This window comes from Octopus bimaculoides, chromosome 7 (assembly GCF_046866305.1).
Source record: "Octopus bimaculoides isolate indiv1 chromosome 7, ASM4686630v1, whole genome shotgun sequence".
Taxonomy (NCBI): Eukaryota; Metazoa; Mollusca; class Cephalopoda; order Octopoda; family Octopodidae; genus Octopus; species Octopus bimaculoides.
In genome coordinates, this window is record NC_142934.1 from 106,917,786 (window position 1) to 106,944,889 (window position 27,104).

General features: G+C 36.5%; 1 protein-coding gene across 4 annotated transcripts in view; it reads right to left on the bottom strand.

Annotated features, from left to right (window-relative positions):
- Window positions 1–27,104, bottom strand: part of LOC106879083 (coronin-7) — a 133,092-nt gene that overhangs the window by 45,965 nt on the left and 60,023 nt on the right. For all 4 annotated transcript variants that reach the window (XM_089355769.1, XM_089355768.1, XM_052969835.2 and 1 more), the window contains exons 2-4: window positions 20,337–20,529; window positions 6,808–6,907; window positions 349–429 (exon numbers count right to left, since the gene is read on the bottom strand). In XM_089355769.1, coding sequence (XP_089211895.1) covers window positions 349–429; window positions 6,808–6,907; window positions 20,337–20,399 — 244 coding nt within the window. In that variant the 5' untranslated portion in view covers window positions 20,400–20,529. The remainder of the gene's footprint in view (window positions 1–348; window positions 430–6,807; window positions 6,908–20,336; window positions 20,530–27,104) is intronic.

The following is a 27,104-nucleotide window of genomic DNA, read 5'->3' on the forward strand; positions in this document are numbered from 1 at the left end:
CTTTCACACATCTACACCCACATATCACTACCAAGCAGTATCAAACTCTTTACACATACTTCACACCCTGTTGGTCTTTTTGCATGAAGAGAGAAGCTATGCTGCTTACAGAAGTAACAACACTTCAAACTCCACGTATATTTTTAATACTCAGTCATACACCTTCATACACTAGTATTTATATGCCCCATATCAGTTTGAATTTTGTAAACCATGATGTGGTGGAACAACAAATAAACTGTCTTCCATTCTAGGGGCAAACAATAAAAAGTAATTCAGGATAGAGAACTAATCTATAAAGAATTCAAAAGTTTTACAACAGAGAGCTTTAAAGATTTGTTAATCTACCTGAGTGAGCTGACAATAAAGGAAGATCAGGCCCTTGCCGACCAGTGCTGTTCAAAGGTAAAATTCCCAGGGCTCCACCACCTGTTAAATTAAATAAGAGAAGATTAAAAGAAGCATAAAGATTTGTTAATAACACAGGAAATATATTTCGAATGCAGGTTGATGTAAAAGTATATAATAATTAGTCAATGGTTTTATGTCTGTTTAGTAGTGAACATATTGATAAACATTTAAGGACAAACATTCTTTTCCTGAGTTAAAATAACTATTTATTCGAGATAAAGGATTAAGAGAAAATAGGAATATTGTAAGTTTAAAGCATATTAAAAATATTATTATTCCAAACACAGTGTACCTGGATTCAGGCTTTCTAAAAGTAATCTCTTTACCATTTATGGTAATATCATGTTTATTATAGCAGAAAGAATGTGTATCCTTTTGTTAAATCTCGAAAGACCTTAAAAAAGAAATATTTTATATGATGTTTCTTTATTATATTGTTATACTTGAATAATAAAAGATTTAATAGCAGCTTTTTTTTTGTGCGCGTGTGTGTGTGCGCATGTGTGTGTGTGTGTGTGTGTGTAGTGTGTGCATGTGTGTAGCGTGTGCAGGTGTGTGTGTGTGTAGGGTGTGTGTGCAGGGTGTCAAGAGTATTTGAGTACTTAATTACTTGTATATTACTCTCGTCAAACCAATCAAAAGGTTTTTTATTTCTTTCAATTCCCTAATAGCAGATAAAATATTCACATTAGAAATGAAAAGGCATGCAATCATTGCAATCCTCTGCCTGGGGTACAGGGATTTAGAAATTAGCTAACTTCCTAAATGTTACAAGATCTTTTGTACACAAAACTCAGATGGAATTGGAAGCCTCTGGCAGGAATATTTCAACTACATTGAAGAGAAAAAGAAAACATTCTACATATTCAATAATGTTTTGTACCTGTTGGATGAATTGCTGTGTTCTTAGACACTACAAATCATCCAACAGGTACAAACATTATTGATGATGATTCTGAAAAATCAATGAAAGCCATTGCCAAAAAACCTCAGGTGTCAGAGTGGATCATCAGAATTGTGCTGCACAAGGACATTTCATACAAGTTCTATGTATTGAAGAGAGACCAGTTCATGTCTGCAAGGACACAAGAAAACAATTAGATCCGTGCCAACTGGTTACCTAACAAGGTTAAAAAACCTCATACCTCAGTTCTTCTCTCATAAGAAAAATTTTGACCAAGACTAAAAATCTGACAGGAGAAATGACAAATTGTTGTGTGCAAATTCTTCTGATCTCCCAAGGGTAATGCACACTAAGTTTCCAGCAACTATAACGGTTTTAGGAATGATGAGTAACAAAGGTCACATCATGCCATCTCACATCTTTCCACAAAGTCTTAAAATTAATGCGGCTGGATGTTTTGAGGTAGAAGAGAGACTTGCTAAGCACAGGATGGATGAAGTACAGAAGGTCCTAAGTGTTTCAACAAGAGTCAGCATCTTCTCACAAAGCCTACATAAACCAAGAATGGATGTCAAATAATCTTTACAATCACATAGCACCAAACTTGTGGCCTCCAAGCTCACCAGGTTTAAATCTCATGAGCTGTTATGTTTGGAGTATTGTTGAAAAGGTGACGAACTAACATCCTCGCAATGCCATAGCTTCGTTGAAGGCCATCGCTGCTCAGATGATGTCCAAAATGAAAAAGACCATTCAGTGCAGGCATGTCAACAACTCTGGTCTCATATTTAAGCAATCATCAAGGCTGAGGGCAGATTCATAGAATGTTCTTATAACAAAGTTTATCAAGGGCAAGTGCACAAATTTATGTGCATAAATTTGTATTGAAGTACATTTGCTATTAAATAGATAATTTTTTAATTAATGAATTTTTTAATTACCAAATATGTCCTAAAAAAACTTCTTGCACCCTGTGTGTGTGTGTGTGTGTGTGTGTATGCACGTGCGTTCGTGTGTGTGTATGTTTACACACTAAGCTGCCTATAATAGGGAAAATATCAACAAAATAGAGTGATTTAGCCTTGATAATCTACTCAAAAACCCTAACAAAACTACCATGGAAGTAGATAAATAAATGTTGACAATCATTTGTTTTGTAAACATGCACAGAAACTTTTCAGATTATTAAGGGCAAATTATTCTGATTTATTTCTAGATTAATTTGTTGATAAAAGAATTATCTACAATAATAAATACTTGACCCAGTTTGGACTTACTATTACTTTGAATAACAAAAAGAAAAGGTATTTTTATAAACAATGCTATACTAAAAAAAATCAGGTGAATGTCTGAATTTATGACATTAGTTATCACCTGAGTGTATTGATCAGATTAAGAACCTCATCTTGTTTCAATGATATATTCACTGATCCTCATCAGGTTTCTAACACATACACACATATATGCAGGTACACACACAGGATAATTATTTGATATTGATTTTTGGCATGGATATAATATATTGATTTTTACACTAGCACAAGGCCACCAATTTCTAGGAGAAATTATAAATGATTAAATCAAGTAAACTCCATAACATAATTTTATCAATCCTAGAGTGATTAAAGTCCATAAAAGGAGAATTTGAACTCAGAATATGGGATAATATGCCACTTTGTTTACCAGTGTGTCACAATTATATCCACATATGCCTTTTTAGCAATTTCGTTTTTGTATGAGGTTTGCAAGATTCTTTATGTGAATTTGTGTGTTGAAGCATATTTTATTGTGTTTGGGGAGAGTCATTCTCTTTTGATGCCTCATTTGGACAGAATCAACGACTATTGAAAAGGCTGCAAGTTGTAATGAAAATTTTAGTAAAAAGTAATAAGTAAATGAGTGAAAATCAGACCGGTGAGTGTGTTGAAGTAATAAGGCACTAAAAGAGAATGACTCTTTTTTAGCAATATTTTCTATCAAATACACATACATATCTTGACTTTATTTTTATTTGTCTCAGTGATTGGACTGTGACCACGCTGGGGCACCACCTTGAAGGGTTTAGTCAAAGAAATGAACCTTAATACTTATTTATTAAATCTGGTACTTATTCAGTCAGTGTCTTTTGCTAAACCACTAAGTTATGGAGATGTAAACAAAGCAACACCATGTTAAATGAAGGATGAAGGAAGGGACACATACACAAAGACATACACATGCATACATATATATGCACACAATCCACTCTGTTGGGTGGTTGGTGTTAAGAAGGGCATCCAGTCATAAAAACCATGCCAAAATAGACACAGAGGTCTGGTGCAGGCTCCAGCCAAACCGTGCAACCCATGCCAGCATGGAGGGTAGACAATAAATGACAATGATGATGAATGAGCTTCTACACCATGTCAAGTGAAGAAGGGGACACATACATATGCACACACACATACATCATCATCATCATCATCGTTTAACGTCCGCATTCCATGCTAGCATGGGTTGGACGATTTGACTAAGGACTGGTGAACCAGATAGCTACACCAGGCTCCAATCTAATCTGGCAGAGTTTCTACAGCTGGATGCCCTTCCTAATGCCAACCACTCCGAGAGTGTAGTGGGTGCTTTTACGTGCCACCGGCAGGAAGGCCAGTCAAGCAGTACTGGCAATGGCCATGCTCAAAATGGTGTTTTTTACGTGCCACCTGCACAGGAGCCAGTCCAGCGGCACTGGCAACGACCTCGCTCGAATGTCTTTTCACGTGCCACCGGCACAAGTGCCAGGAAAGCGACGCTGGTAACAATCACACTCAAATGGTCCTATTTACATGCCACTGGCACGGAAGCCAGACAGCAGCTCTGGCAATGATCACGCTCGGTCAATGCTCGTGCCATCACGATTTCGATTTCACATGCCCCAACAGGTCTTAGCAAGCCGAGTTTAGAGTCCAATGAAGAAAAGGTTGGCATGGGGGCCAGCTGTCAAATTTGGTTCGATTTCAATTTCACTTGCTTCAACAGGTCTTTGCAAGCAGAGCTTACACACGCATGTATATATTTTCAAAACAATGGGCTTCTACATAGTTTCCTTCTACCAAAGTCACTCACAAGGCATTGGTTAGCCCAAGGTTATAATGGATGATGTTAGCACAGTGCTGCACATTGGAGGGAACTAAACCTGAGACCACGTAGTTGCAACCATACCTGTGCCTATAACATTGATTAACTTGTATATCATTAAACACTGCTAGCATACTAAAGTTAACCTTCCGATCAGTCTACTTAACAACCTTTCTGGTCATCATCATGAATGTAATAAACATCCACTTTTCCGTGCTTACATGGGGCAAGCAAAATTTACTGAGGCAATTTTTAATGATCAGATGTCCTTCCTGTCACCAACACTTACTCGTTTCCAAATAAGGTAATACTTCCCCACGACCAGATATGTTTTCACAGAATATCAGAAATGATGGACACTAATTGCATATGGTGACACTCATTTACAACTATCACATAATGTCAAGGCAACAAGACAGCCACACTCAAACACGCAAAATATATACACATGTATCTACAATGGGCTTCTTTCAGTTTCTATTTACCATAGTATCAAATATATTCAGTGCACTTAGTTTTGTCAGGAAATGCCTAAGTGGTAATCTGGAAAAGCCAAGGTTTTCAGAAGGAGAAATCAACCAGATAACACACACATTACAGATACAAGCTGTCAGCAGAACAGAAAAACTATGTATGACACTACTCAAGTTCAAAATGTGATGTTTTGTTGTCTACATTCCAATGATAGAGCTCTATACCTTTGTTAAAAAACCAGCACCTTTCTTCCTTACAGGAAGAATGCAAGTGACTAAAAAAATAAAGAGAACACATACACACACACGTCATTAAAGTGTTGGGTGTTTAATCTTATCAACAAGAATATTCATAACAGTAAAAATTTAAAAGATTAGCCATATATAATATATTGAAACATGATGTGATTACACAAAAGGTGAGTTTTATAGTCTGATCAATGAAATCTAGTTAAACTGAAAATAGTATGAGACTTTCTTCAGCTACACAACTTGGATTTGATTTGAAGTACTGTGTCATTTATGTACTTTAACCCTTTAGCATTTAAATTAGCCAGATCCAGCCTAAACATTCTACCTGCTTTTTGTTTAAACTGGCCAGATCTGGCCTCTTACACTTATCCTATAATGTCATTCTAAAAGCTAAATAATCCCATCATTGAAATCTTGAAGCTTCAAGATAATACAGGATTCAAAATAATATTACTCTGCTTGGAAGGTAATGATTGGTGACAGGAAGGGTATCCAGCCATAGACTTTCAGCCTGAATAACCTTCATCCATCCCATGCAAGCATGGAAAAGTAGATGTTAAAACAATCACAATGATGATTATGAGGTGTCTTCAATAATCAATGAAACACCTTCAGAAATAAAGATAATACAGGATTCAAAATAATGTGGATAAATAAGCATTGCATTTGACAGTACAATCTGAATGCTAAAGGGTTAAAGAGAGCATAGGTATGCTAGGTGATAGTCTTTCTGTACAATATTCAGTGATGCACTTGGATACATCATTAGTGATTTTTCCTTATGTCATTAGATGTTTCAGGTCTTTCAACATCAGACACCCTCACCCAACATGATCCAGCTGGGGTTGATTCAGCTCCAGCTTCTATCAAGTTAGCTTTACTCCCTGTTATCACTGCCCCTTCTAAGGCTCACATATCCTAATCCAAAGACACCTTGAGGCAGCCTCCACTACACCCACAGCCAACCTGATAACCTTTCACCTACTAAGCTTTGTGATGCTAAGCATATTATAAGCACTGCAGAGGGACCGGCCAACAAACCATCAGCATCCCTTTACTTGTCACCTATTCTTTTGGCATAGCTCAACCTGCTCGGCTCTCATTTACCTCCTCAATGCAGTTCTCCCATGGAACACATTGTTCAGCTCCCAATCTTTTGTTGTTGAAAGTAGGCCCAATGAGGTGAGCCTCACAGTTAGTGCCTTTACATCAGCCCTGACAAAGGCAATAATCTTATTCAGTGGGCAAAAGCACCCTGCAATCACTAATCTCACTTCAGCCAAAACTCAGCCATGCTTCCAGTGATAGCATCCCTCTTCTGGGGTTTTCGGACAACTATTAAGGATGTGCTCCAAGGTTTCTCTCCTTGGGCACAGTAAAGAAGCTGCTGACACCAACCTTCCCCAACAAAAATTGAATGTACTCAGTAGGACATCAAAAACTGCCTTAATTAGGAATTTTATACAGTGGAGCTCTGCTTTCCAATGGTCAGGCCATCAGAAGCACAGCATGAATATTCTCACATTTCTGATATATAGCTGACATAATGACAATACTTTAACAAGGTACCAAATGCAAGAGATGCTGAAGCTGCAAAACACAGCATGTAGTAATACAATTGATAAAGAATTAAATATATAATGTCTTGCTTACCTAAATTATCTACATTAAATACCATGTAGAAAGAATTTGCCTTGATATGATTCCCAAAAGATTGTAGCAATCGTCCTGTACTGATGTCAGTTATCCAATCCTGTAATAAAAGAAAATTACAACCAATATTGAAACATCAATTTATTTTCTTGATCTGTGTATTAATTTTAAACATCAAATTTATTTTCTTTATCTAATAGTCACATATATGCCTTTATCTATAGGCACATATATGCCTTTATCTATAGGCACATAAGCACAGATATGGTTGGGCAGTTAAGAAGTTTGCATCCCAACCACATGGATTCTGGTTCAATCCCAGTGTGGCACCTTGGGCAGGTGTCTTCTATTAAAGCTTCTTTTGATATATAAAACTTATTTTGTTCAGAAAAAATACTATTATGTTTCTTCCAACTATTACAAGGATATCTTACTTGTACGTTTTAAAAATATCTAAACTGATGATTTTTACAGACTTGTGTAGTAACTATACGGGAAGCAATTTTTCATAATCTTAAAATATCTACAACATGAATGATAATGCTGATTATAAACAGATTTTTATATTTGTTAAATTTCAATAGCTAATACGATTTGTAATGGTTTTGGAGCCACTTTAAAATTCAGATTTAACACAAAGCAAACTTGCAGAACAAGCTTTTATACATCCACATTCCCATTACAGCATTAACTTTTAAATTAGACATAGGCAAACTTATACGAGATACAAGTTGCATGAGATATGGCTCATTATCACAGGTCAACCTTACTACCAAAAACATTCAAGGCAATTTTTCATTAGGTGTGACATTCAAAAAGTTCCACGGGTTTCCCATGACTGCTTTAAACCATGAATCATAATTCTTAGAGATTTCCACCCTAATTCACTGTAACAAATACAGCCTTGCTCATGATGACAGGAAATATCCTTTTAATTTGGCTTTTTCATTGTCATACTCTGACACATCTTCTCTCCTTTTCCAACTATAGTAACTAGGTATCTAATCTACAGCAAGACATCTTCATCTGTCCCTCTATTGCACTTTAACTTTCTATTGCTGGATGCCTTTCCAGTTTCCAACCTTCACCGCTTTCTTATTAAGTTAATATTTCCCTTTAACCAAACATGCTTTCCATTGAAGACTGAAAACAAATGACCTACTACACAATGCTAAGACAAAGACATACACAGACACATACAAACACACACAAGGGGCTTCTTTCAGTTTCCATATATCAAATCCACCACTCACAATAAACTTTGATCAGCCCAGGGCAATAGCAGAGAACACTTTCCCAACATGCTGCACAGTGAGACTGGAACCAAAACTACATGTCTGAGAAACCAGCTTCATAACCACATAGCCATGTCTGTACCCAGACTCTCTTGATGTAAAACTTATTGTAACATTCATAATACTTTATGATACAGTAAAAGTTGAACTTCTCAACATCTGTTCTTCCTTTATTTCTCATTATTTTCTCCTTTTCTTTTTCTTCTCTTTCCTGTCTCTTCTGGATCTCTCTAATACCTCTTTCTAATTCTCTGTCATTATTGTTTTCTTGTCGTTCTATCATTATATTTTTTTTTACTTCATCTTTCACTTATGTAATTATGCCTTATTTAACCATCAGATTCATATTCATACTTGAATATTCAAATCTTAATATTAATAAATTTACTTTGACTAAATTTAATATTGTATACATCAACCTATAAAATATAAAGGTGTCAGTTACTTCGAATAAGCATTACCAATAAACTATGAAAACAACAGTTAAAATCTTGGTTCTTTTACTGCTATTCATATCTTTAGCTCCTGGGTGGTGGATTGGCAAAATCATTAAGATTTCAGACAAAATGCCTTGGGAAATTTAGTTCAGCCGTTCACTTTCTTATTTCAAATACCATGAAGGTCATCTGTCTAGAATCATTGAAATAATACAGGAGTTTATTTAATTGACTGCTTCCGCTACCAAAAATTCATTACTTTGTTCCTATAAGAAATCATTAGCATTGTTAATTCTATGTGTTGAGTATTTTCCCTCGTGTTTGTATAGTGACACACACACACACACACACACACACACACACAAAGCAGTGCATTGATGAGTATGGATCTCATAAGGGGTAAACATCAAATACAACAAATTCTCATGCATAATTATGTGATTAAGAGGCTTGCTTCCCAACCATGTAATTTCAAGTTCAGTCCCACTGTGTGGCACCTTGGGTGTCTTCTAGTGTAGCCCCAGGCCTGACGAAACCTTGACGAAACAGAAACTGAAAGACGCTCACTCTGTGTGTGTGTGTGTGTGTGTGATGTATATATCACTGTCGTCGTTGTCATCATCGTTTAACGTCCACTTTCCATGCTGGCATGGGTTGGGCAGTTTGACTGAGAGCTGGCAAGCCAGAAGGCTGCGCCAGGCTCCAATCCAATCTGGCAAAGTCTTTACAGCTGGGAGCCCTTCCGAACACCAATCACTCCAAGAGTGTAGTGGATGCTTTTTACATGCCAGTGGCACAAGGGCCAGTCAGGCGGTACTGGCATCAACTACACTTGAACGGTGCTTTTTACATGCCACTGGCATGAGAGCCAGTCAGGCAACACTGGCAACGACCACGCTCAAATGGTGCTTTTTATGTGCTACCGGCACAGGTGCCAATCAGGTGGTACTGTCATCAGTTGTGACAATGACTTCACTTGCCTCAACAGGTCTTCGCAAGCACAGTTTATTGCCCTATGATTGAAGGGTACTCTTAAATGGACCAGTTATGCTGCACTGGCATAGGCCACAGTTACGGTCTCACTTGGCTTGCCAGGTCTTCTCAAGCATAGCATATCTCCAAAGGTCTTGGACACTTGTCATCACCTCCGTGAGACCCAACGTTCGAAGGTCGTGCTTCACCACTTCATCCCAGGTCTTCCTGGATCTACCTCTTCGACAGGTTCTCTCTACTGCTAAGGTGTGACACTTTTTCAAACAGCTGTCCTCATCCATACACAACACATGACCATACCAGCATCAGTGGTGCTTCTCTCTGGCACAAAACCAAACTGCATCACATCTAGATTAAGTCTCTCCAAATTAGTTGGGCTATGACTCTCTCCGATACTTTCATCACCTGATCTAACAATTTGATACCTCTGTAATTATTCCTATCTAATGCGTAACTTTTTCCTTTGTAGCAGTGGAGTATGGTGCTGCTACACCAGTCATTGGGTATCACTCTTTCATGAACCACCTGATTTACTACAATACAGGTGACTAAACCATAATCCACACCACCAGGTATTTTAAGCATCTCAGTGGTGATTCCTGATGAGCCAGGAGCTTTCCCTATCCTCATATCCATAATTGCTTTATCTACCCGGGTACTGTCGATTTGGGTAGCTGGTCCCTCAACTGGGACAACATTTGGCAGACTCTCCTCTTCTCATTCATTCTCCATATTCAGCGGTCTTTTATAATGGCATCTCTAAACCTCTTTCTTTGCAGACTCATTAAAAGCAAGTGCATCATCATCCATGCAGACACATTTCTCTCCTCACACACGCTGTCTTGCAATCCAAAATACTTCAGTTCTTTGATGCTGAACATAGGCAAACTTCTTTTCTGCTTCTCCCTTGGCTAGGTGTACCTGTCTCCTAGCTTCCTTTCGAGCTATCTGATATAGTTCCCAGCTTCCCCCACTCTTCCAAGCCTGTTTCTTTGCTCTAATGGCCCTGCTTACAGTATTGTTCCACCACTGCGTTATGCTAGGTCTCGAAGGGATTTTGCATCAGTCACAGATTTGGTTGGTGGCACTCAACAAGCTGTCTACACACACATATATATATAGAGAGAGATGCATATATGCATGTACCATTATCTTGACATCACATGATGGCTGTAAACAAGCATCATCATCATCATCAAAGTGATGTTGTTCATTTCCAGTCTTCCATGAAAAACATGTCTAACCACAAGAGGAAGGGCATCCAGCTGTAGAAAAGCACCTGCCGCATCAAACTCTATCTGACCCATGCAAGTATGGGAAAGTGGATGTTAAATGATGATAACAATGTTAAAACCCAATCTAACTGCAAATAAGACAGCAGTTATTTAAATTTTAGTTTTCCTTGGCCTGGAAATGAAAATTAATCTTCACTATATTTGATATGTGGATATAAAAGTGCAAACAAATCAATACTTTCTAGCAAGTTCAAAAGACATTTTAAAACTCCTATTTTCAAGACTTAAGATTCAAATCGTTTTAATATATTGTGAGAACAACAAATGAAACAGGCAAAAATTTTAAAACGTATAAATAGCAGTTTCTAAAAATGCTGAGATGGTTTCTTCTGAAATATCTGATATTGTTGCACAAAAGGAAGGGGAAAAAATGAAGTTTTTTACTTTGGTGGAATCAATTATTTTGCCAGCATGCAGAAAGCTTCTTAACCAAGAGATCAAGCAAAGAACAAGAAATAATTTCTCTCTCAAATAGTGCAATTCATTGGCAGATGTAAGAAGTGTCTGCTGATAGCGTAGAAAATGTATACAATGAATATGCTTCAACATTCAAATTTTACTTAACATGCTGATGAATCAACAGACATTACCAACAGAGAACAGCTTTTGGCAGTCATTCATTTCATTGATAAAAATCAATTACTAAATCAGATTTTATTATTCCAAAGTATAAATGCCAGGTACTAGAAAAGATGACGACTTTTTTCATAGTTGAAAATGGGAACTATTATGCAAGTCATGTGTTGGCTATTTTTATTGATGGCAAGCTCTCTCTCTCTCTCTCTCTCTCTCTCTGATAGGCTGTATGAAGGCTTACAATACTTGGAAAAAAAGAAGCAAAATTCAGATGTTCTCACCACTCATTGCTTTCTATATAAAGAAAATTGATTGCAAAACCATTCAGAGTTGATTTAAAACAAGTTTTAAATCAAATTATCAAAATGAGCAATTTTATTAAAAGCAGACCATTAAAAACCTGTTTGGCAAAATTTGAATGGACATGGGTTTATAGCATAGATGCTTACTTTTACATACTGATGCAAAATGGCTGCTAAGGAAGAAGGTGCTCTACTATGTACATGAAGTCCAAACAGAGCTTTTTGCATTTTTTTTATTCAATTCTCAACCAGGGAGACAAAATACATTTTATAGATGCAAACATGGCTGTGTGGTTAAGAAGCCTTCTTAGCAACCACATGATTTGGGGTTCAGTCCCATGGTGTAGAACCCTAGTCAAATGTCTTTTACAATAACCGCCAGACCAACCAATGCTTTTTGAGTGAATTTGATAGACAGAAACTATATGGAAGGTCATTATATGTGTGTTTGAGTGTTTTTCTGTTTGTCCTCACAACCTACATACCACTTGATAACTAGTGTTGGTTTGTTTACATCACCATAACTTAGCAGTTTGATAACAGAATAAGTACCAGACTTAAAAAATAAATCAATATTGGGGGCCGATTATTTGGACTAAACCCTTCAAGGCAGTGCCCCAGCATGGCCGCAGTCCAATGACTGAAACAAGTAAAATACAAAAGATAAGTAAATCAAAAACACTTTTGTAAATATCTTCTATGCAAATTTCCAGTCAAAAATAGCACCGCTTGAGCGTGATCGTTACCAAAGTCGCCTTCCTGGCACTTGCGCCAGTGGCACGTGAAAAGACATTCGAGCGAGACCGTTGCCAGTACGAGCCTGGTGTAGCCACCTGGTCTACTAGTCCTCAGTCAAATCGTCCAACCCATGCTAGCATGGAAAGCGGACGTTAAACGATGATGATTTTAGCACATTAATAATTTGAGCTGAAGTAAAAATGAAAATATTCTCAAATCTACAGATAACATTTCAAAAACAAAAAACAGTTATTTGGGAAAGAAAAGATGGTAATTTTGAAAAGCTTCCTTTATTAAATAAAACTCATTTTAAGGATATTGATCCTATCATAGTTGAGTATTTGACAACTCTAGAAAAACTGTTGAATTCTTACTTTCCCTTGATGAACATAGCATAAAATGATTGAATTTAAAACCCTGTCATGGAAATTCCAAATGATCTTGGTTTGAAATTTATCTGAAGAATTGACTTTAGTATCTTTTAGTAGCAAACGAAAAAATCAAATATGAGGAACTGTCTCTCAAAAAGCCTTGTAATTTGGTTTGGTAGATGGAAACTGAAAGAAACTCATTGTAAAGTGGTTGGCATTAGGAAGGGCATCCAGCTGTAGAAATCATACTAAAATGGTCAGTGGAACCTGGTGCAGCACTGGACCTTGTTAGCTCCTGTCAAACAGTCCAACCCATGCTAGCATGAAAATGAGATGTTAAATGAAGATGACAGTGATGATGATGGTGTGTGTGTACATATGTCTGAATGTATATACACATATAAGCAAGTTTATGTATATCTGTGTCTATGCTTGCACTTACGCTTCTCCAAAGACCACAAGGCTGAAACAATGATGCAATTGTCATTTTTCCTGTCAACAAATTATCCATGGCTTTGCAACTTTGAATATGCATGAAATAAGGGCTGCCTTAGTTGGAAATCAAGTAAGGGTTAACAACAGGAAGGGTATCTAGCCACAAAACAATACTAGTAGAGAAAACAGACATAAAAACAAATGAACAAATGCTACATATTATGTACCAAGAGAAACATTGATTTTTAACACATTATAGGCACGAAGCCACCAATTTGGGAGGATAAATTAGTCAATTAAATTAACTCCAGAACTTGACTGGTATTTTAATTTATCAAGCTCAGGAATGATGAAAGAAATGTTTATGTTGGCAGGATTTGCACTTAGACCATAAAGAACTAAAACAAATACAGCAAAGTATCTTGTCTGATGCTCAAACAAATCTGCAAATCCACAGTCCTACTAAGAGCAACATTAGGAAGAAAAATATTATATCTGTCAAAGACTATGTATCTCAACACATCTTGTCTCCAGCTGAGGTGGGAATTTTAAAATAATTGAAGTTTTCAAATACCATAAATAAAATCTATCAATTGCAGGAAAGAAAAGTGAAGGTCTCCATTTATCTGTCAAATAGACAGGACAAAGGAAAATGTGGTGCCTGCTTCACTCACTCTCTCTCTTTCTCTTTCTAATTATGTGTGTGTGTGTGTGTGTGTAGTAATTTTGTATATGTATGCACACTCACACTAATGAAATAAAAAATGAAAAATATATCTATTAGAATCTAGTTAAAGCAATTTAATATTTCCTTCCCTCGCAATTGATAGCTTTTATATGATTAACATGAGCAATAAAATTTAGCGTTTGCTGGCCAAAATCAAATTTAAAAAATAGCATTAGTAGATAATCAATATTGTGTATAATGCCAAAGAAGTTCGTATTAGTATCTTTATGAACACTGCCTAATTCTTGTATTAAGTAAACATTTTACATTGGAACTTCATCAAAAATGAATACATTCAGCTGATTAACAATACATGTAAAAGTGATGTCACTTGTTATGAGTAGATGCAATTACAAATGACCTCACTCTGTAGTAATCAGATTATTACAGCTTTATAACAACGGAAAGCTTTTGCATAATAACGTAAGCATTCGTTTAGCAGTTGTACACAAGGGGAAAGGAGAGACGAAAAGAGTAAGTTAGAGAGTATCAATAGAGATGAACTCTCAAAGTAGGTTCAATCCTGTTTGTTCAGCGATAACTACAGCCAGCCAAACCTATCTAGTTGGAAGTAACAACAACTACTACTACTACTACTGCTGTTAACACTTCCACAATTGCTATTATCATGTAAACCATTATCATCATAATTTTACCCACTATCTTTATTACTATTTATTCACATTGTTGACTAATGTTACTAGGACAGAGGACAGAAACTCGTGTTTCTAAATTAAAATCCTATCAATTGTAATCTGTCCAGGGTGAAGATTACACCAATAGTGTGCAGATCTTAAATATACTGATTACAATTAAGCGAAAACCTTATGTGCAAAAGAGAAATAAGAAAAAAATTGTGTTCAGAAATAGTTTAGACATAGTCTGCTGGATATTGAAAAAGCCAGTTTTCAGTGAATGATTCATAATAGCTGTTCATCCCATAAACAGCTTGCTTGATTTAGCAGATAAATTCTGTAATCTTGGCAACATAATTAATATTAGATATAGAGATAGTAATGGCACACCGGACTGAATTCAGACAAGAGAGAAAAATCTCGAGTATTGTTGTTTTTATTTGAGAAAAAGTAGTTTCTCTTATTGTATGAAATAGCCAAGTGAGATATACATAAATCATGTAATAATGTACAGTAGTAAAAAAAAAATGGATAATAAATGTAGAGGATTATCAGAGAAGAAAAAGTGAAGATAAATTATTCAGAAAACAATTGCACTTTAAAAGTTGATGCCAAAGAGATGATGACTTCACTTATTTTGAAATTTAATGTGAATTGTTAATGCTTGCTCAGTGAAAATTGCTTCATGTTAATGGTGAAAGTTCTCTGAGATAAGAGTTTAGAGAAAGTAATTAATTCTGACCTGAAAGACACCCAGGTCACACATGTAAGGTGATGACAAACAAAGAGACACTGAATTGTTGACTTTTCCAACCCATGCTACTATGGGAATGTTTGGAATTTAATGATGCTATAATTAACATGTCATGCTGTGTGGATCAGTCATATATTCTAATCATCATCATCTCAACATCCACTTTATCATGCTTGCATCAGTTGGATGGAATTCTATAAGATAGATTTTTCTATGGTTGGATAACCTTCCTGCTGCCAACCCTCACCCTTTTCCAAGTGAAATAAGGTTTCTTCAAGGCTAGACAGGTTTTTAAAAAATACTGGAAACAAAGGACACCACTTGCATGGCAGTAACTAACCTGTTTGCAACTACCATGCAAGGTAGATATAGGTAAGGAGATAGTAACAGCCACATTATATATATATATATATATATATATACATATATACAATGGGCTTCTTTCAGTTTCTATCAATCACATAAAAAGCACCATCCAGATGTGGTCAATGCCAATGACTCTTGACTGGCTCCCATACCAGTGGCACGTAAAATGCACCCACTACACTCTCAGAGTGGTTGGCGTTAGGAAAGGCATCCAGCTTTAGAAATATTGCCAGATCAGATTGGAGCCAGATGTAACCCACTGGCTTGCTGGACTTCAGTCAAACCATCCAATTCATGCCAGCATGGGAAAGCGGACATAAAACGATGATGATGATGATGATGATATAAAGTGACAAGTTGGCAGAATTTTAGCACACCAGGCAAAATACATAGTGACATTTCGTCTGTCTTTACATTCTGAGTTCAAATTCTACTGAGGTTGACATTGCATTTCATCCTTTTAGGGCTGACAAAATAAATACCAGTTGAACACTGAGGTCGATATAATTGACTTAACTCCTCCCCCAAACTTGCAGGCCTTGTACCAAAATTTGAAACCAATATATGTATATGTATATAAATGTACATGTATATGTATATAAATGTACATGTATATGTATATAAATGTACATGTATATGTGTATCTGTGTTTATGAGTTCAGCACAAACTTCACCAATTAACAAAATAAAGAGTGCCGTGTCAAAAAGTGAAAATTAGCAGGTTGTTAAATAATATAAATACCAAAATAAGCATTAGTGTTAAATGATCAACTAAATCTCTTTCAAGTATTGCCCCAGACTGGTCACAGTCTAATGACTGAAACTAGTTCAAGAATGAATAATAATGATAATAATTAGTATGCTTAAGATGAGAATGTTGATAATTATGCTGATGGAAGCTCTGTGCCTTAACAATAATTCCCAATTGTAACAACTTCATAAGTTTGTACCAACGCTGTCAGGAAAGATATATATATATATATATATATATATATATATACATACATACATATATATATATATATAACCATCATTATCATTTGAAGTCTACCAGAAGCAACAGAGTGACTCAAGGGCTGGAAATGTCATGCACTGACACTCGAAACTCTCAGCCCCTGAGTCACTCTGTTGCTTCAGCTAAATATTTAGAAAAATATACACATACTCATATTTTGAGTTGTATTTTTCTTGTTTGCACCACCATACACACACAATAAAAAAAATTTTTTTTAATAAATTATAAAGCATTTCTTCCCACCCACAAATACTTCAGGCAGTAATATTGTGGCAGGTGCGGTGGTGGTGGAGGTGGTAGTGGTGGAGGTAGTGGCGGTGCTAGTGGTGGCAGCAGCAGCAGTGGTGGTGGTGGTGGTGGTGGTGGTGGTGGTGGTGGTGGTTGTGGAGGTGGTGGTGGAGGTGGTGGTGGAGGGGGTGGTAGTGGGGGTGGAGGGTGGGTGGAGGTGGTGGTGGTGGAGGTGGAGGTAGAGGTGGTGGAGGTGGTGGTGGTGGTGGTGGAGGTAGTGGCGGTGGTGGTGGTGGTGGAGGAGGTGGTGGTGGAGGTGGAGGTGGTGGTGGTGGTAGCTGTGACGTAGTGAAGATGATGATGACGGTACTGGTGGTGATCCTTGTTGTAATGGTGGTGGTGGTGGTGGTGGTGGTGGTGGTGGTGGTGGTGATTACATTCAAGATGACGATGCTGATAAGGGCAGCAGCAGTAATGGTAGAAAGTCGAAAACTAATGGCAACAACTTCAGGTCAAATTTCAGAAAAGTAAATAATAATGACAAATTATCACATTAGCTGTAACACAAAACCAAGCAAGAGTAATATTTCAGAAAATATAACAGCACATGCTAATAACATAATGGACTGAGCCGGTGTGAGTGCATACCATATATTGTGAAAATGCACTGGCTTCTAATATTTATACATAAATCATTGCAATGTGGACTTTCCATTCAAAAATACGACTTGTAAGTAGGACACTGCCAAATATGGGTTTCAGTCAACATTATCAGCCCCAATGATTTGTCTAGTATTTATTTATAATTCTATAGCTTGTTTCAGTCATTTGGCTGCAGCCATGCTGGAGCACCACCTCAAAGGGTTTTAGTTAAAGAAATCAACTTCAGGACTTATTCTTTGTGAGCCTAGTACTTATTCTATTGGTCTCTTTTGCCAAACCACTAAGTTACAAGGACATAAACAAACCAGGATCAGTTGTCAAGTGATGACAGGAGGACAAACAGAGACACACACACACACAGATTTTAGCGAGATCGTTGCCAGTGCTGCTGGACTGGCTCCCGTGCAGGTGGCACGTAAAATACACCATTCTGAGTATGCACATTGCCAGTACCGCCTGAGTGGCCTTCATGCCGGTGGCACGTAAAAGCACCCACTACACTCTCGGAGTGGTTGGCGTTAGGAAGGGCATCTAGCTGTAGAAACTCTGCCAAATCAGATTGGAGCCTGGTGTAGCCACCTGGTTCACCAGTCCTCAGTCAAATCGTCCAACCCATGCTAGCATGGAAGGCGGACGTTAAACGAAACGATGATATATATATATATATATATAACAGGTTTCTTTCAGTTTCCACCTGCCATATCCTTTCACAAGGCTTTGATCAGCCTAGGGCTATAGTAGAAGACACTTGCACAAGTGGCGGGACTGAAACTGAAACCATGTGGTTGGGAAGCAAGCTTCATACCACACAGCCACGCCTAAGCCTATAAATTTAGAATTTAGCAAGCTAACTGCCACATGTACCACCAGTGGGTCATTGCAAACTTCACACAACCACCTTATGCACTATCAGTGGTACATTTCCATAATTTGAGAAAATATTTTATTCTGTGTCTTTGATATGGTTTTGAGGATATTTAAATAATATAAGTGCTAGATATTAAAGTTTAATTATGAAATATTGTTAAAAAACAAAAAAAAACATTTCGTTGTAATTAAACAGTATGCAGTGTGAACGGAAATATGTGGTGTCTCCGGTAAATTCCAGTAACATGCCGTGGCAGTTAACATATTAAATACTTGTCCAGACCATGTCAGCATGGAAAACAGATGTTAAACAATGGTGGTGATGACAATGATGATGACAGACCTTAGAAGAATGAAGGGAGTTTGAACTCAGAAAATTAAATATCCAATTACCACAGGATGTTTTGCCCAATTACTCACTGATTCTGACATCCACTTACGTGTATGTGCACATACACACACACACACACACACACATACACACACACATACATGCATAGACACATACATGCATACATACATACATACATACATATATATACATACATATATATATATAAATAAGAAGATGAAATATGAAGTTAGTACAACTTTAATATCTATTACAATTGCTTCTGTACCACTCTGTTTTTAACCATATTGCAATGCAAATGATCCTGTGAGATAAAATACACAATACATGTAGTTGAATATATTGGATTGGCACTTTATAAGACTAGCATTAAAACATGGTGTGCTGAATATATATAGGTGGCATTGCTTACATAGGCAGAAAACAGGACAATAAGTACAATAGTATTAATGAAAAGTGATAAATTCCACTGAGATCAACTTTGCCTTTCAATGATGATAGTAAAAATTCCTTCAGCTGTAGGCCCAAGATGTGAAATTCAAAGGAGGGAGAATGTCAATCACATCGATCAAAGTGATAAATCAGTACTTATTTTATCAACTCCAAAAGCAGGGAAGGTAAAGTTGGCCTCAGTGGAGTGTGAACTCAGAATGTAAAGATGGAAGAAGTGCCACTAAGCATTTTGTCCAGTGCAGCAACAATTCTGCTAGTTTGCCACCGAAATAATAATAATAATCCTTTCTACTAAAGGCACAAGGCCTGAAATCTGGGGGGAGGGAAGGGACTAGTCGATTACATCACCCCTAGTGTTTCACTGGTACTTAATTCATCGACCCTGAAAGGATGAAAGGCAAAGTCGACCTTGGTGGAATTTGAACTCAAAGTTAGTGGCAGACAAAATACCGCTAAGCATTTCACCCGGCATGCTAACGATTCTGCCAGCTCGCCATCTTCACCTAAATAATAATAATAATAATGATAACAACAATGAATATAATGATAATAATAGTAATAATGCAAGAAATATTAATAAGACACATGACAAACTTAGACAACTAATAATAACACCTAAAAATAATCTTTTCTATTATAGGTACAAACCTGAAATTTTAGGGGAAGGGCGCAGTCAATTACATCGACCCCAGTGTTCAACTGGTACTTATTTTATTCACTCCCAAAAGGATGAAAGGCAAAATCGATCTCAGAGGAATTTGAACTCAGACTACAAAGACAAACTGCCACTAAGCATTTTGCTCGGTGTACTAACGATTCTACCAGACGAGACACACTGCAAGGTGCTAAACACAAGAATTGAAACTGAAATATGATGGTCACAAATCAAACTGCTAACCACAAGGCCATTCCTGACCCTATTAAAACTATAAGATAGCATCCTTGTTATTATGGGATTACAAGACATTATTCCAGATATTAAAAAAATTATTGTCAGAAATTATTAGAAATAAAACTGAATACTTACTTCTTTTTTAGGAAATTTCGGACAGGAATTCTTATACTTCGAAGCTTTAAATCTCCAGGCCATTTTGATTGACTTCTGGCTTTATACAATGACAGGTGTTAAAAGCTGAGGCAATAATTTTTTCTTATTTTTTTTAATAGCTTGCTTATTCTCCTGATGCTATATTTACTGTTGCTCCCTTCCACTGAAATAGCTGCAATACAAGATTAAAATAAAAAGAACTTAAAAGACTAATTATAGCAGAGTGCAATACATCATTAAATCAAAAGTAAATAAATAACATTTAATTAATAGAACCCTTTGAATGAACAGACATAAAAAAAAGCATACACCATATCACTGTAGACTGCACCTAGTCATTTGACTGACTATCAATGAGCCAACAGATCTATTTTATGAAGGCTGGCATGGAGCTAAACAACAACAACAAAAACTCATGCTATACACACACACACACACACACACACACATATATATATACTGTGTGTGTGTGTGTGTGTGTGTGTGTGTGTTTGTGTGTGTGTTTCATCCTTTTGTTCATCGTTGTTCTTTTACTTTCTATACTGACATGGGTTAGTCAGTTTGACAGGATCTGACAAGTTAGAGGACCCATTGGCCTCCAAAGCTTTTCTTTTAGCTTGGCTTCTATAGCCGGATGCCCTTTTAACATCAACTACTTTAAAGAGGATACTAGGTCCGTTTTTTTTTTCTGTGGCACCAGAAATACTGGGTTTACCTTGCAATTTGAAAAACTGAAGAGCCTAAGCCAGCCTCCATGACTAAAAGGAAAACAGATGAGGGAGTGACTAGTTTAGGTAAAGTGATGCGAGGTAAAAATAAGATGAGAGGGACAGATATATAAAATAGGTATTAAACCAGTAATTCATTGGATGATACCATCTCTTAAAGTGGCTAATTTAACCTCTTATTATGTATATGTGTGTGTGTGTGTGTGTGTGTGTGTGTGTGTGTGTGTGTGTGTGTATACACACACACACATATATATATTTATCTATCATCATCATCATCAAATGTCCATTTTCCATGCTGGTATGGATTGGACAGTTTGACAGGTGGTGGTCAGCCAGGGAGCTGCTCGGGCTCCAATTTGTCTATTTTGGTAAGGTTTCTATTGCTGGATGCCCTTTCTAATGACAACCACTTTACAGAGTGCACTGGGTGCTTTGTATGTGATACTGGCACAAGTGCTTTTAAACATGGCACCAGGGTGAGTGCTCTTAAAGTGGCACCAGTATGAATGCCTTTAATGTGTAATCAGCACAAGTGCTTATAAAGTGGCACCAGCACAGGTGCCTTTCTAAGTGGCACTGGCACAGGTTCTTTTCTACATAACATGGCATGTGTGTGTGTGTGTGTGTGTACACACATATATGTATGTGTATCCCTAAACACATACATATGGGTATAAATCATCTTCATATTAATGCCAATCTTTCTGTGCAGGAGTCAGACAGAATTTACTGAGACAAATTTTTTTATTGTCAGATACCTTTCCAGTCACCAACACTCACCTGTTTTCAAGCAAGGTAAATATTTTCTCATGGCTGGGCATATTTACACAGAAAACTGGAAACAAAGGATGTCACTTGTATGACAGTGACACTCATTTACAACTACTGTGCAATGTCAAGGAAAGCAGACACACAGACACACACAAATGTATAAACGATATGTATAATGTGGGGCCGGGGGGTAATGTATTTAATGTGCTGAACTTCTGCTTTGATGAGCACCTGAAATGCATTCGAGCAGCCACGAGAAAATGAAAACTTTTCAGACTGTTAGAGAGGATTAAGAATTATACTGCAAGCTAAAAACGAAAATGGTTCATATACAATCGAAAGATGATAAAAAAAAAAAAGATATGATAGTATATTTTAAATATAAGCATAAACTAATATTATGCCAGTGTATTAATAAAAAGAAGTCCAAAGATAACAATATACAGATAGAACTTCTTTAGGAAAAGAATCTCTAGCTATCTTGAAAGTACATAGATGATTGAGTAATTGAGAGAGTAAACAGCAAATGCACATTGTTTGATCAAATAAATGCAAATGAAATCGAAATTCTATAAATGTTATTATATATATAGTCTAAAATACTTTTATTTGTTGGAGTAATCAATAATACATATCTATAGAAAGGATGGTGAAGAAATGGATGATATCAGCAATGAAGTAGAAACCTGAGTGGTTCTTTTACCTGATTATTAGATTCCAAAGAAATTCATTTGTTGCTTTGCTTTTAATATGGTAGAACATATTTCTTAACGTAAAAGTCACTTGGTATACAATACAATTGTTTAGTTTTAAAAAATTTGTTACAATACACATTTTCACAAAACTGCATTATATGAATAGAGTGTCAAAGAAAGATGAATACCGTAATCAATGCTATAGAAAAAAATTAATCTAAATGGATAAATTTAGAAGGAACAGATCTGAGAATAATGAATCTCACAGGGAAGATTATAGATCAAATTTCTTTGTGACATACCATATTAAACATTTGCCTAAATCATACGAAAATGAAAAAGCAAAGCTCTAAATCAGTGGTTTTTCAACCAGGCCCACAGATTGTGCAATAAATTGGTTATATTTCTTCTACAATACATCAAATAATTTGACAATCTTTTAATACAATTTCTAATAATATCTAAATATAAAAATATGTTTTTTTTTTTAAATTGAATAGGTGCAGGGGTGGCCGTGTGGTAAGAAGCTTGCTTCCCAACCACATGGTTCTGGGTTCAGTACCACTGGGCAAGTGTTTTCTATTGTAGCCTCAGACTGCTGAACAAAGCTTTGTGAATGGATTTAGCAGACGGAAACTGAAAGAAGCCCATTGTGTGCATATATATGTGTGTGTGTGTGTGTGTGTGTGTGTGTGTGTGTGTGTGTTTGTCCCCCCATCATCGCTTGACACCTGATGTTGGTATGTTTACATCCCCGTAACTTAGCAGTTCGGCAAAAGAGACCGATAGAATAAGTAATAGGCTTACAAAGAATAAGTCCTGGGGTCGATTTGTTCGACTAAAGGCAGTGCTCCAGCATGGCTGCAGTCAAATGACTGAAACAAGTAAAAGAATAAAAGAATTGAATAGCTATGTATGGATGTCCACCTGAGCAAGATAGGAATCAAAGGGGCTTGCATAGGCAAAAAGTGGTTGAGAATCATTGCTCTAAATAAGGATGGCTATTGATCATTTGACAAAAGACTATATACTGTAATAAATCATTTTTAAATAGTGAAATTCGAAGTAGATGAAGCGATGAAATCATCATCATCATCATCATCATTTAACATCCACTTTCCATGCTGGCATGAGTTGGATGGTTTGACTGAGGACTGGCGAGCCAGGGGGCTGCACCAGGCTCCAATCTGATCTGGCAGAGTTTCTTATTTCTTTACTGCCCACAAGGGGCTACAGACAGAGGGGACAAACAAGGACAGACAAACGGATTAAGTCAACTATATCGACTCCAGTGCATAACTGGTACTTATTTAATCGCCCGGCATGCTAACGTTTCTGCCAGCTCATTGCTTTTGGCAGAGTTTCTATAGCTAGATGCCCTTCCTAACGCCAACCACTCCGAGAGTGTAGTGGGTGCTTTCACATGTCACCGGCATGAGGGCCAGTCAGGCGGTACTGGCAGCAGCCACGCTCAAATGGTGTTTTTTGCGTGCCACCTGCACAGGAGCCAGTCCAGTGGCACTGGCAACGACTTTACTCAACATGTAAAATATTTTCCCATGGATGAAAAAAACCAAATGTTATCGAACAGCTTTAGTCACATTTAATGCAATCAATCAATGTTATAGACAAAAGCAAACTAAAAAGTTAAGAGATATTCAAAAGTTTAACGACGTTAACATATAGTTATAAAGCATCTAACATGTCAGTTTAGGCATATCTTCATCATCTGATCCACAATTCGACTGTGATCATCTCATTTTATTGTAAGCTTTTCTCATATCTATCACCTTAAAACATGGAGTGTGCACTCTAAAGATAGCAATAAGTTTCTTGTGAGAGATTTGTCTGCTACTTTGATCAGTTTGAGAAACTACACAGGTGCTCCCTCACTAGCATATCAATGATTATATTCATAAGACAGTGGTTCCATTCACATATATGATAAACGAATGAAATTATATAGAGTGATTAAATTAATACAAATCTTTTTCCTTTCCTAAGTTAAAATCAGAAAAATATTATTTGAGCAACAAAAATAGTGATGCATATAGTATCATGGAAGCTGTAAAGAGTATATATATATATATATATATATATATATATATATATATATATATATATCATACCCAAAGCTGGGTCGCATTATCACGGAGGCTAAGATTGTATATGGGTACAACATAGATTTTCTAGAACTTTTGGGTCCAAAGCATTTCTGGATTACTAATTTCTCTGAACTAGTATTGGTTACCTTGATCAACACACTTTAAATTAGACAAATACTAAATTTACTTAAACGATATACAGATACCTGTACATTACAATAAATTAGAATGGATTATAAGAGATTCCAAACCATCAGGGTCTGAAAAGTCAGTGTTGTACCTGTATATGTCTCCAGAATACAGAAGATTGTTTACACCTGCTCAAATGTGAACATTCTGTTTGAACAAGCTGCACTGCAGTAGTTACCATGAGAGAAATTCTGATATTGGCTTTTTTGGTGCAACATGCACTCGTGTTTATACTGCTAGTTGGGAGATAAATCCCCGTCACCTCCAGCACTGAGACCACCAGGTCATGTGATTTCCACCGCCCTTGGTCTTGTCAATGATGGATGCTCAACCACAAGCAGCGATTCATCCCCACCAATAGTAATATATATAGGATATAGGATAGCAGGATAATAGGATATATGATAACAGTGTAATATATATAGGATATAGGATAACAGTGTCAGAACAGACACTGGTGTTGCGATTAGCCAGTGGGCTTGTTAAAAAATATTTAATGGTAACACAGGCAGAATTAATACCAAGAGGTGATATTTATGCTCATTTAAACGTGTATGTTTTGTTAGAACAAGCCATACTGCAGTAGTTACCACGAGAGAAATTCTCATATTGACTTTTGGTGAAACATGCACTCTTGTTTATATCACTAATAGGGAGATAAATCCCCATCACCCCCAGGGCTGAGACCATTAAGATGATTGTATGTTGACTTAAATGAATAACTTATACACAACAGGATAGAGGGACCAGTTGACTACTAAGTAACAAGTTATAACAATATTCCTTCAAATCCTCATAGTTTTTTCATTGCAACCAGCTGTTGCTGCTGCTAAAGGCCAATGATATCAACAAGCAATAAATACACCACAGAGTTTAACAAAACCACAATTATCAACACTGAAATCCATATGTTCAACAAAATAATAGCAGAAGTACCTAAAAAAAGCACGTTCCCAGTGCAGTATGAGATACAACTCTAACAGCACAACCCAAATATCTAACCTTATAAAAGCCAGACGTATTATCAAACACAACCCACAACCAAAATAACCTCATTGATAAAAAAAATAAACAAGAAAATAAAATAAAATAAAAATAAAATTTTTAAAAAACTGGTAAACATAACCATAAAATAAGCTTTAAAACGCCATAAAAACAATATCAATGCCTTTAACAAAGGCCACTGTAACGAAATAAATTAGCAAGTAAATGCAACTTTAACATGGTTACTTAACCAACTAGAAACTGCAACTAAATTTCTTCAAATCACACTACCATCTTAAAAAAGACAGAAACATCAGGTAATGTAATTTGTGATATACAAAATGACAGGATAGTCGTAAATGGAAAGTTTTTTTATCACAGGTCTACTCAATTAGGCCTGCTCTGGATAAAGACAGCAACAAACTAGTAATATAGTTATAATATAGATCACATCTTAAATTGTGAATTCAATAACTTAAAACAATAATCTTCGATGAGTACTTTGATTAAATGTTTATAAATTTATGGCAAGTCAAAGAAGGGGGAAGATAATAAAAACAATCAAGTAGGAATCAATAGAAAAGAACAGGGATATGAAGGAATTATGTTGGTTTAATAGTCTTTTATTAGACTGAGGCCATGTTGGAGCATGACTGACAGAGTTTTAGATGATCATATTAAGCAGATTTATCTATCCCTGTCTGGAATTCATCTAATTGATCACAGTTTGTTGAACTGTTAAGTTATGAGGCATAAAGAGACACAATGTAAGCAAGTCAGTCTTTAACTCTTTAGCATTTAAACCGACCGTATCTGGCCAAAATATTCAGCCTGTTTTATTTTCAAACCAACCAAATCCCACCTCTCACATCTACTCTCAAATGCCATTTTAAAAATACAACAATTACTTCATCAAAATCTAGAAGGTACAAGATAATGCATGATTAATTCAAAATCAATGTGAATAAATAAGCATTATATTTGAGAGGGTAAACTGAATTCCAAAGGGTTAAACCATTGTAAACATAAACACAGACTTTGACACATGTATTCACTACAGGCTGCTACAAAAATTCCATCAGCCAAATTCCATTCACAGTCAGCCTGAAGGCACTTATCTAAAGAGCTATGCATTGAGATGGAACTTGGAATCGCATGATGATTGCAAAGCACTAAGTCATAACTTCATATAAATTATTTTAAAAAACAAATTATTATTAATTCTTTTTAAAATATGGGTGCAGGCATGGCTGCGTGATTAAGGAACTCACT